Source organism: Oryx dammah, unplaced genomic scaffold (assembly GCF_014754425.2).
Source record: "Oryx dammah isolate SB20612 unplaced genomic scaffold, SCBI_Odam_1.1 HiC_scaffold_13, whole genome shotgun sequence".
Lineage (NCBI taxonomy): Eukaryota > Metazoa > Chordata > Mammalia > Artiodactyla > Bovidae > Oryx > Oryx dammah.
In genome coordinates, this window is record NW_024070197.1 from 2,860,389 (window position 1) to 2,872,166 (window position 11,778).

Sequence of the window (11,778 nt, forward strand, 5' to 3'; positions counted from 1 at the left end):
ATGAGCACCACACTCCTCAGCCTCCTGAGTCTCAGTGAGTCCAGAAAGACACGGTTGGAGAGAGTTATGGTGGAAATTAGGCAGTCTTTACACCACTGACCAGGTTCCCTGCATGAGGGTGCAAAGAGTGTGGGGTCCATCGGGACAAGCCATCTCTGACATGGTTTTCCTTCTAGGATTCTGTGTGTATCTGAGGATCTGGGCAGCTGTGGGTGAGTCCTCCCCATCCCTTATTTCTCTGTTGAGCAGAGCAGTTGGGGCTGATGCAGATGACACTGGGGGCCAGGGTGAGACCCATGTCAGTACAGTGAGAGCCGCATGCCCTGTGGATCCCAGGTCCTCCTATTGGCCTTGATACTCATCTTCACTCTCCCCAGAGGTTAGCCCAGCTCTGGACTCTGGAACTGAAGCCACAGTATGAAGTCTGGGAGCTGGGAGATAGGCCCACTGAGTGCATTTCAATCATGAGAGGGGAGTAAGGGGCTACAGCCCATAGACCCTCGCCTACCAGGTGGCTCATGGCATCTCCAGCTGGCCCTTAACAACAGGATCTGCAGAAAGCCCACTAGACCTGACCGCAGGGAAGGGTCTCCTCATCAGGCAGGGCCACCTGGACCTTGTCACACATTTGATGTTGGTTAGCTAACAAAGGAGCCAGGTTCAAGCTTTATTTCCTTCTTTTCAGTCAAGTGGCTTTTTCACTTCTTACCTCTGTTACTGTTAGTCGCTCACTCATGTCAGACACTTTGCGACCCCATGAACTGTAACTCACCAGGCTCCTCTGTCCATGTAATTCTCCAGGCAAGAATCCTGGACGGGGTTGCCATTTCCTTCTCCAGGGGATCTTCCCTACCTGGGGACTGAACCCTGCTCTCCTGCATTGCAGGAAGTTTCTTTACCGGGTGAGCTACAACAAATCCAACAGGGAAGCCCTCTCATTTGTTTTCCATGCATCATTTTTTTTTTTTTTGTGGTGTTTCTTTTGCCTGCATCGTACAGCATGCAGGATCTCAGTTCCATGATTAGGGATTCAACCCGGGCCCTTGGCAGAGACAGTGCTGAGTCCTAACAACCAGACCACCCAGGAATCCCCAGTGTTTCATGTTTTGAGAGGGTTTTCAACATTTTGTCAACCCAAGGAGTTGTTCTTCTCCTGATAAGAATCACTGCTGAGAATCATATTCTTAGAATCTCCGTGATGTCTGTCCTGGGTTGACTGTGTCTCTGTCTGTCCCCAAGCCCCAGGTGTCCTTGAGGATCAGGGTGATGCACTTTAGGGTTGGTGCCTTGGAAGAATTGAAGGAGAAGCACTCCAACAAGACCAGTGGGGAGAGGGGACCATTCCTATTTTCCTCTCAAAACCTGTGACTCCTTCTCTCCTAGGTGAATATGTCAAGCCCTCTTTGTCAGCCTGGCCAAGCCCCATGGTTCCCTTAGGACAGACTGTGACTCTTCAGTGTCACTTCAATTCTCCACGTAAGAGATTCAGACTGTTCAAAACAGATGGGGCCAGTTTGACCGAGCTCCATGGAAATCATTTCAACACCTTCACCCTTGGCCCAGTGACCAGAGAACATGCCAGGTCCTACACATGTTCTGGATTCTCCAGGTCTCTCCCTGTCTTTCCCAGACACAGTGACCCCCTGCAGATTGTGGTCACAGGTAGGAGGGGTCCAGCCCATCCTGGGACAGCCATCTATGCAGGCAATCCCATCCTAGGTCCAAGTTCCTTACGTGGTCCCAGATTTACTCAGGATATCCAGCCAGGAATGTACCAGGAAAGAGAACCCACTCTGAGAGTTTAAACTCAGGGTGTTGAATAGATGGGGTGCTCTTGGAAAGGAAAGATGAGCCTCCTTAGGCATTAGTTAGACAGGATGCTCCTGCTGCCTGTCAGCATGTAGGATGGGGAACGACCATGATCCAGCACCTGCCACCCAGTAGGGAGCTGTAATCCCATATGAAGGAGATTGAGCCCCAGGGAGAAGTCCCCGGGATGTGTCCAGAGGCATGATGTGGGGGTCATAGTTGGGGAAATATTCCCTTTTTTCTCCACCTCCTTTCCAATCTCCTGCCAGTCATCACTCACATTCTAAATGAGTGTGAATGGAGGCAGGGAATTCATCATCAGAACCACCCAGCTCCCCACCACACATATTAAGGACAGGATGAAGCTGAGAGCATGGCAACCCCCTCCAGTATTCTTGCCTGGAGAATCCTATGGGCAGAGGAGCCTGGCAGGCTATGGTTCATGGGGTTGCAGAGAGTTGGACAGGACTGAATTGTCCAAGTACGCATGCATGAAGCTGAGAGCAGACCCAACAGCTAAAGAGCTTAGAATAAACACAGAGGAGGCTGGAGTTCTTGAGCAAAGAGAAAGAGAAAAGCATGAGCCAGAGCCTGAGAACAAGGCTAAAGAAAATGCAACAGAACAGACAGGAAGGGTAATTGGCTTTGATTGTTCACAGGGACATTTTTCATACCTTCAGATGTCAGGGGAAGCACCGAGGTGGGGTAACTCTTGAAGCTCACAAGCTCTTTGTTCCTAGGTGTGTTCCCAAAACCCTCCATCTCAGCCCACCCAGTCCCCCTCATGCCTGCGGGAGAGAATGTGACCCTCCGCTGTCAGTCACTGCTGTGGTTTGACAAGTTTATCCTGCACCAAGAAAATAGCAGAGGGAATTTCCAGAGACGTGGAGAGACGTTCACTGGTGGGCATGCCCCAGCTGACTTCGTCATTGGCCCCATGCCTTTAGTGAGTGCAGGCACCTACAGATGCTACGACTCTTTCAGCCACTCCCCCTATGTGTGGTCAGCCCCCAGCGACCCCGTGGACATCATCATCTCAGGTGAGTGTGGCCGGACCAGTCCCTTCTGCTCTCTGTGTCACAGAAGGTCTGGTGTCCAGTCCAGCATCAGTACTGGGAGAGAATGACCGGCGTGCAGAGACACTCACAAACTCGGGACAGGGAACAAACCAGAGAGAGAGGAGGTGTGAAAGCAGAAGGGAAAAGAGAACAGAGTCCTTGCCATGTGCTAAGGGGAAGACACAGCCAGTGACAGAGGGAAGGAACAAGAACGTGAAAGAATGACCCATGGAAAAAAATGTACCAGAGCAGAGACGCGGGCAGTTACCCACTCAGGCAGGCACTGATGGCTGGTTAAGGGGATGGTTTCCCGCTTTCATGTCAGAGTTCCCTTCCTCTGTCAGCAGCACACTGTGGTACCGGCCCCCCTGCTGTCCGGCCCCTGGGTGATCGAGATGGAGGTTGACACCCTGAAGTTGTTCAGCCTTGTGGTTTAACGCATCTTCCTGCACAAAGAGGGGGGGCTGGTTCCTCCAACCCTCCCACTACGGAGTCACATCCAGCCCCTGGGGTCGAACAGGGCAGCATGGAACACTCCCTCAAGAATGAGATGGTCAAATACCCTGTGAGATTCTGGCAATTTCCACTCCATAATGTCTGCTTCTGGGTCAATACCATGTTTTCTGATGGTCCCAACAGTAGTTAGTATGTTACGTTTTTCAAGAGCAGCCCGATTGTTTGATTTTTTAAATCTATTTTTTCTTATTTATTTTTGTTGAAGCTTGGTTGATTTAAGATGTTGTTAATTCCTGTTGTACAATAGAATGGTTCAGCTATTCATATACATATATTCTTTTTTTTTTTTGAATTTATTTATTTTTGCTAATTACTTTACAATATTGTATTGGGTTTTTTTTAAAAAGGATATTACTAGTTTGCATTCTCACCAACACTGTAAAAGGGTTCCCTTTTCTCCACACCCTCTCCAGCATTTATTGCCTGTAGACTTTTGGATAGCAGCCATTCTGACTGCATGAAATGGTTCCTCATTGTGGTTTTGATTTGCATTTCTCTGAGAATAAGTGATGTTGAGCATCTTTTCATGTGGTTGCTAGCCATCTGTCTGTCTTCTTTGAGAAATGTCTGTTTAGTTCTTTGGCCCATTTTTTGATTGTGTCGTTTATTTTTCTGGAATTGAGCTGCAGGAAATCCTTGTACATGTTTGAGATTAATTCTTTGTCAGTTGCTTCATTTGCTATTATTTTCTCCCATTCTGAAGGCTGTCTTTTCACCTTGCTTACAGTTTCCTTTGTTGTGCAGAAACTTTTAATTACAATTAGGTCCCATTTGTTTATTTTTGCTTTTATTTCCAGAATTCTGGGAGGTGGTTCATAGAGGATCCTGCTGTGATTTATGGCAGAGAGTGTTTTGCCTATGTTCTCCTCTAAGAGTTTCTGGTCTTACCTTTAGATTTAATCCATTTTGAGTTTATTTTTGTGACTGGTGTTAGAAAGTGTTCTAATTTCATTCTTTTACAAGTGGTTGACCAGTTTTCCCAGCACCACTTGTTAAAGAGATTGTCTTTTCACCATTGTATATTATGCCTCCTTTGTCAAAGATAAGGTGTGCATAAATGTGTGGATTTATCTCTCGGCTTTTTATTTTGTTCCATTGATCTATATTTCTGTCTTTGTGCCAGTACCATACTGTCTTGATGACTGTGGCTTTGTAGTAGAGCCTGAAGTCAGGCAGGTTGATTCCTCCAGTTCCATTCTTCTTTCTCAAGATTGCTTTGGCTATTCGAGGTTTTTTGTATTTCCATACAAATTGTGAAACTATTTCTTCTAATTCTGTGAAAAATACCCTTGATCGCTTGATAGGAATTGCATTGAATCCATAGATTGCTTTGGGTTGTATACTCATTTTCACTATATTGACGCTTCTGATCCATGAACACGGTATATTTCGCCATCTATTTGTGTCCTCTTTGATTTTTTTCACCAGTGTTTTATAGTTTTCTATACATAGGTCTTTTGTTTCGTTAGGTAGATATATTCCTAAGTATTTTATTCTTTTCGTTGCAATGGTGAATGGAATTGTTTCCTTAATTTCTCTATTTTCTCATTATTAGTGTATAGGAATACAAGGGATTTCTGTGTGTTGATTTTATATCCTGCAACTTTACTGTATTCCTTGATTGGCTCTAGTAATTTTCTGGTGGAGTTTTTAGGGTTTTCTATGTAGAGGATCGTGTCATCTGCAAACAGTCAGAGTTTTACTTCTTTTCCAATGTGGATTCTTTTATTTCTCTTTCTGTTCTGATTGCTGTGGCCAAAAATTCTAAAACTATGTTCAATAGTAGTGCTAAAAGTGGGCACCCTTGTCTTGTTCCTGACATTAGGGAGAACAGGATGGAGATTCCTTTAAAAATTGGAAATAGAACTGCCTTATGACCCAGCAATCCCACTGCTGGGCATACACTCCGAGGAAACCAGAATTGAAAGAGACACGTGTACCCCAATGTTCATTGCAGCACTGTTTATAATAGCCAGAACATGGAAGCAACCTAGATGTCCATCAGCAGACGAATGGATAAGAAAGCTGTGGTACATATACACAATGGAGTATTACTCAGCCATTTAAAGAATACATTTGAATCAGTTCTAACAAGGTGGATGAAACTGGAGCCGATTATACAGAGTGAAGTAAGCCAGAAAGAAAAACACCAATACAGTATACTAATGCATATATAAGGAATTTAGAAAGATGGTAATGATAACCCTGTATGTGAGACAGCAAAAGAGACCCAGATGTATAGAACAGTATTTTGAACTCTGTGGGAGAGGGTGAGGGTGGGATGATTTGGAGAATGGCATTGAAACATGTATAATATCATATGTTAAACAAATCACCAGTCCAGGTTCAATGCATGATACAGGATGCTCAGGGCTGGTGCACTGGGATGTCCAGAGGGATGGTACGGGGAGGGAGGTGGGAGGGGGTTCATGATGGGGAACACGTGTACACCCATGGTGGATTCATGTTGATGTATGGCAAAACCAATACAATATTGTAAAGTAATGAGCCTCCAATTAAAATAAATGAATTTATATTAAAAAAAATTTTTTTAATCTCACTTGTGGAGGCAGACTAAAAAAATGATGTTAAATGACATCCATTAAAAAAATTATTTTTAATTGGATTTTAAATGACACCCCATGTTTGAAGTTATTTCTGAATTTTTCCCTGTGCTGGGTATCCATTACTGTGGGTCTTTCTCTCCTGCCAGCCAGTAGGGAGCTGTAATCCCATATATAGGAGCTGGGATCCCAGTTAAGACCAAGTCAGCCCAGGAATGTCTCCAGAGGCATGAAGTGGGGATCACAGATGGGCAAGTGTTCACTTTTTTCTCCATCTGCTTCCCAATCTCCTGCCAATCATCACCCACATTCTAGGAGATGAGTGTGAAGGGAGACAGGGTATGTATTATGCCTGGTATGTATTCTACCAGAGAAGCAGACCCACACCAGCCCCCCACCATGCATAGTAGGGATGGGATGAAGTTAAGAGCACTACAACCCACTCCAGTATTCTCAACTGGAGAATCCCATGGACAGAGGAGCATGGCAGGCTACAGTTCATGGAACCCCACAGAGTCAGACACAACTGAAGGGACTGGGTATGCATGCATGAAGCTGAGAGCAGATCCAACAGCTAAAGAGCTTAGAATAAACACAGAGGAGGCTGGAGGTCTTGAGCAAAGATCAACAGAAAAGCATGAGTCAGAGCCCAAGAACAAGGCTAAAGAAAATGCAACAGAACAGACAGGAAGGGCAATTGGCTTTGCTGCTTCATGAGGAGGTTTTTCACACCTTCAAATGTCAGGTGAAGTCCCAAGGTGGGGTGACTCACTGAAGCTCACAAGCTCTTTGCTCCTAGGTGTGTTCCCAAAACCCTCCATCTCAGCCCACCCAGGCTACATGGTGCATGCGGGAGAGAACGTGACCCTCCGCTGTCACTCATCAATGCTGCTTGACAAATTCATCCTGCACAAAACAAGCAGCACAGGGCATTTCCAGAGATGTGTAGAGACGTTCACTGGTGGGGATGGCCCAGCTGACTTCGTCATTGGCCCCATGACTTTGGCGAGTGCAGGCACCTACAGATGCTATGGCTCTCTCAGACACTCCCCCTATGTGTGGTCAGCCTCCAGCGACCCCGTGGACATCATCATCACAGGTGAGTGTGGCCAGACCAGTCCCTTCTGGTCTCTGTGTCACAGGTCTGGTGTCCAGTCCAGCATCAGTACTGGGAGAGAATGACAGGCGTGCAGAGACACTCACAAACTCGGGAGAGGGAACAAAGCAGAGAAAAGAGGTGTAACATGGAAGGGAGAAGAGAACAGAGTCCCTGCCGTGTGCTAAGGGGAAGACACAGCTGGTGACAGAGTGAAGGAGCGAGAACATGAAAGAATGACCAAGGGAGAAAAATGCACCAGAGCAGGGATGTGGGCAGTTCCCCGTTCAGTCAGCCAGTGATGGCTGGTTAAGGGGTTGGTTTCCTGCTTTCATGTCAGAACTCCCTTCCTTGTCAGCAGCCCATGTGGTACCAGACACCCTGCAGTCCAGCTCCTGGTTGATCGAGATGGAGGTCGACACCCTGAATTTGCTCAGGTCCTTGGTTTAACGAGTCCTTCTGCACAAAGAGGGGGGAGTGGTTTCTCCAACCCTGCCACTGAGGAGTCCCTTCCAGCCCCTGGGGGTGGGCATGGCAGCCCTGAACACGCTGTCAAGAATGAGATGGTCAAAGATCAAATGAGATTCTGGCAATTTCTACTCCATAATCTCTTCTTCTGGGTCAATGCAATATTTTCTGATAGTCCCAGCAGTAGTTAGTAAGTTCCGTTTATTTCAAGGGAACCACACATGTTTAATTTTTTAAATTTATTTTTTATTTATGTTTAGTTAGTAAGTTCCATTTATTTCAAGGGAACCACACATGTTTAATTTTTTTAATTTATTTTTTATTTATGTTTGTTGAAGTCTAGTTGATTTCAGATGTTGTTAATTCCTGCTGTACAACAGAGAGGTTCAGTTATTCATATATATACATATACTCTTTCTTTTAAAAAGGACATTAAATGACAATCCATTTTAAAAATTATTAATTTGTGTCAAAGGATTTTAAGTGACACTCCATTTTCAAAGTTATTTCTGAAATTGTCCCTGGGCCGAGTATCCCTTCCTGTGGGTCTTTCTCTCCTGGCGGTGGGCGGCCTTCTAATTGCAGTGCTTCTCTTGTTGCACACTTTGGGCTTTAGTCCTCTATTTAGGACTCCAGTTACTTTGTGCTCTGAGATCAAGGTCTCTTCCTTCCAGGTCGGTCCAGGAAACCCTCTCTGTCAGCCCAGGGGGGCCCCGTGGTGAGGTCAGGGGAGAACATGACCTTGGTCTGCAACTCCGAGAGCGCCTTTGACCAGTTCCATCTGCTCAGGGAGCACGGGAACCTTGGGCTCTGGCAGGCTGGAGGGCGGGGCTGCGGCGGAGCACTCCAGGCAGAGTTCCATCTGGGTCCTGGGACCCCAGCCCACAGCGGGGTCTACAGGTGCTACGGCTCCTTCTCTCACTCTCCCTACTTGTGGTCAGAGTCCAGCGACCCACTGTTCCTGTCTGTCACAGGTGAGGAACCTCTTCCTGGCCCATGCTTTGTTGTTCCTTTTCAGTTGCTATGCTGTTTCCAGCTCTTTGCGGCCCCATGGACTGCAGCACGACAGACTCCTCTGTCCTTCACTATCTCCTCCTCATGGATCACAGCCTTGTAGTGGTGAAGGGGCCTTCATACCTCAGTAAAGCTATGAGCCAGTCGTGCAGGGCCACTCAAGACAGATGGGTCATAGTGAAGAGTTCTGACTAAAGGTGGTCCCCTGGAGGAGGAAATGGCAACCCACTCCAGCACTCTTGCATTGAGAACCGATGAAGAGTCCCATGCTTTACATTATAGTAAATGAGATTGTACTGGGCAAATCGTCCATTTGGGTTTTTGCATAACATCTTAGTGTATCATGACCTCTATCTCAAGAGCTCCATGTTGGTGTCAGGGGAACCATAGCGTTTCTGGAGAAATGGAGGCAATGAGACCAGAATCAGAGAGGAAGAGAGATGGTAGATGGCATCTCAGCCCTCTTCCACCTCCTGTATGGATGCTCCACAGCAGAGTCCTGTCTATCCAGGCAAATAAAGAAAAGGGTCAGGTTAGACCCAGGAGGAGGAGAGGCTGGGCTCATTCAGGAGTATCCAAGATGCATCGGCCTCTTGCTCTTAGTGTTCTCCCAGTAGCACCTCTGACATACAGGTGATTTGCCAATTAAGGAGCATTGATACTAATTCCCAGAGCAGAGGGGATATCTCTTGCTTACAGCTGTCTTTCATCACCAGGCATATACTTCCCGCCTCCTTCCACCATCCCTTCTCCAGGATGGAGGGTCTACTCAATGCATTCATGGTGAGGGACCAGAAGCTCTCCCCTCCCCCATCAGTGCTCTGAAGGATGAGAGAGTCAAGGACAGGCAGGAGGTCAACCTTCCAGAAACAAGAATCTTCCTTTGATGGGGCGAGGAAGGTTACTGTTCACCCCTTCTGCCTTTTTTCCCCCTAGGATCCACTACAAGAACTTGCCCATCACCCATGGATCCACAAACCACAGAAGGTAAGCAAGACGATCTCCTATCTCAGCAAATTTCTGAGAAGACAGAGGGTTCCTGTGTGAGTGTTGGTTCTGCCACCTCCCAGCTCTGTGACTTTGGGCTCCTCAAAGTCCCTGTCATGTCAGCATTTGAGATCATGGTCTGCCTAGAACCAGAGGGGGCACTGAGTTTCTGATTTTCTCAGACTGGGAATTTCGAAATTGAACAAACAAGACAGAGCCACTTGACCCCATGCTTAAGGGAGCTGCTAACCCTCACTCCACCAGTATCTTTGGGGAAGGATGGGGAGCAAGGGGAGGATATTAGGGAGCACCTTCAATATGCACTATTCCTCTGCTAGTGTTTTATGAACTAAACATTCCACAGTTCAGAAATATAAGTGTGGTGTCTTCTTGAGGATTCCATTCCAGGTTTATGTGGATGGGGAAGGAAATATATGGGGGTTAAATTGGTCCCCATTCATGCAAAAACACCATGCCTTGTAATATGGGCAGCAGAGGAAAAGTGCATGGGAGCCTGGGGGACCTGGTTTCAGACCACTGCTGGTCTTGCATGGCCTCTTTACTCCATCCACTGCTAGCAATTCTCCTTGATGCTTTGGTGCCTCCTGGAAAGTGGAGAACATACTGATCAGGTTGAGAAATGCTGACACACTTTGACCCAAGGATACAAGAACTCCTGTGTGTAGGGGCAGGGTGTATGCAACAAATAAGCAGAATTTCTTCCATTGGCTTGTTGGCAGAAGTACGGCTTCCTCAAGGCCACTCCAGCCAGCTGCACCTTCTCCTTAGGCTCTCTGTAGCCTTCATCTATACCAGCATCTTCTTCACTGTTATTGTCTGTCACTGGTTACCCAAAAAGTAAGTATGAAGAGCCAAGCTGTCACTGGTGTTCTACCCACAATCGTAAGTCTGAAGGAGGGAAGCACAGTGTCATCTGACCCAGGAGCAGCTGGGCTCATAACAGAGAATGGTGTTTTCATTTCCTGTAGCTTAAAAACTGATTTCCATTGTTGTAATCCCTGAATGAATATCTTCCAGAGGACAATGGAACCATGGTCTTTTTATGAAAATATGTGTTAATTTATTCTTAGCTGCATCAGGTCTCAGCTGCCGCATGGGTATCCTCATTATGGTGCTGGGGTGCATTTGAAGGCTTCAGAGCTCGCAGGCTCAGCAGTTGCAGCACTGAGGATAGTTGCTTCAAGGCATGTGGGACCTCATTTCTCCCACCAGGGATAGAACCCACACTCCCTGAACTGGAAGGTGGACTCTTAATCCCTGGGCCTCCACGGACATTCCAAGCCCTGTTCGTCCCTTCAGCCACAGCCATCTGTTCTTCTCCCTTTTATGATCTTGGGAATCTGCTGATAGGCATTAGAGGATGGTTCATAACGGAAGATGTAGGATGGGCTCCGTGGGTTTGCACAGATTCCTGAGAGAGTCTGTCAGTGGCTGGGCTTATATATGGGATTTTTTTTTTTTTAAGTTAGTGGAGTAGACAGACTCAGCAACCTGGGGCACACCCCTGCTTTTTTTGGCTTTGATGTCCCCACCAAATATATGGAGATCTATAAGAATCCCCCCCCACCCCAAGAGCCTTGACTCTCTTCCAATCACAGATGTTGCCATCACGGAAGGAGAGCCCAAGGAAGACAGAACAGTGAAGGGCGAGGTGGATCCTCCCAGCCAAACCCTTGCCAAAGCCTGAGCCCCTCCAGTGCCCAATGCCCCAGCCTTCGAAGATCGCAATCATTCCATCATTCACATCTCCTTTCTCTCAGGACCCATCAGCGGAGGATGTGATATTCGTCCACTTGAACCACAAGACCCTCTCTGAGAGACTGTTCACTCCCACTCGCCTGAGCCCCATGCCCCTCTTCGCTGAGACCAGTATCTATGAGGAATTCGATGTAAACCAACACCATGCTGACCCTGACCTGGCCCCATCCTTTGTGCACACAGAGTTAAAAATTGAAGAACTATGTCTCTTTTTAAAGGGATTTCTCCGTGGGCACTCCTTCTCCTCCTCCAAAGCAGCCCAGCAGCTCTGAAGTTAAGAGTGGAGTCCAAGAATTATAGGATCGTCTTCAAAAATCCCACCACCTCTTAATAATCCCCTGGCTATGCTAACACTCTATTTTAACTATGTAATCTTTTGGGAGAAGATATTCTAATCAATTTCACATACAGGGTAGGTTACCACGATCATCCTGCTTTTTTGAAAATTCCAGAAAAGCATAAAAATTTGCAAGTTGAGTCTTCAAAT

The 11,778-nt window shown here is 46.7% G+C and overlaps 1 protein-coding gene across 1 annotated transcript; it reads left to right on the forward strand.

Annotated features, from left to right (window-relative positions):
- On the forward strand, positions 1-11,563 carry LOC120873030 (killer cell immunoglobulin-like receptor 3DS1). The gene is made up of 10 exons (XM_040253785.1): positions 1-34; positions 177-212; positions 1,384-1,662; positions 2,550-2,849; positions 6,747-7,046; positions 8,186-8,485; positions 9,462-9,512; positions 10,253-10,370; positions 11,132-11,184; positions 11,304-11,563. The coding sequence occupies exons 1-10, from the start codon at positions 1-3 to the stop codon at positions 11,561-11,563; spliced, it is 1,731 nt and encodes a 576-aa protein (XP_040109719.1).
- The last annotated feature ends 215 nt before the right edge of the window (positions 11,564-11,778 follow it).

What these genes read in the sequence shown, in the direction of transcription:
- LOC120873030 (XM_040253785.1), top strand. Translation starts at nt 1, where the DNA reads ATGAGCACCACACTCCTCAGCCTCCTGAGTCTCA. An exon ending in CCTGCAGATTGTGGTCACAG is followed by an intron (nt 1,663 to 2,549) that starts GTAGGAGGGGTC and finishes CTTTGTTCCTAG; the next exon opens with GTGTGTTCCCAAAACCCTCC. An exon ending in ACTGTTCCTGTCTGTCACAG is followed by an intron (nt 8,486 to 9,461) that starts GTGAGGAACCTC and finishes TTTTCCCCCTAG; the next exon opens with GATCCACTACAAGAACTTGC.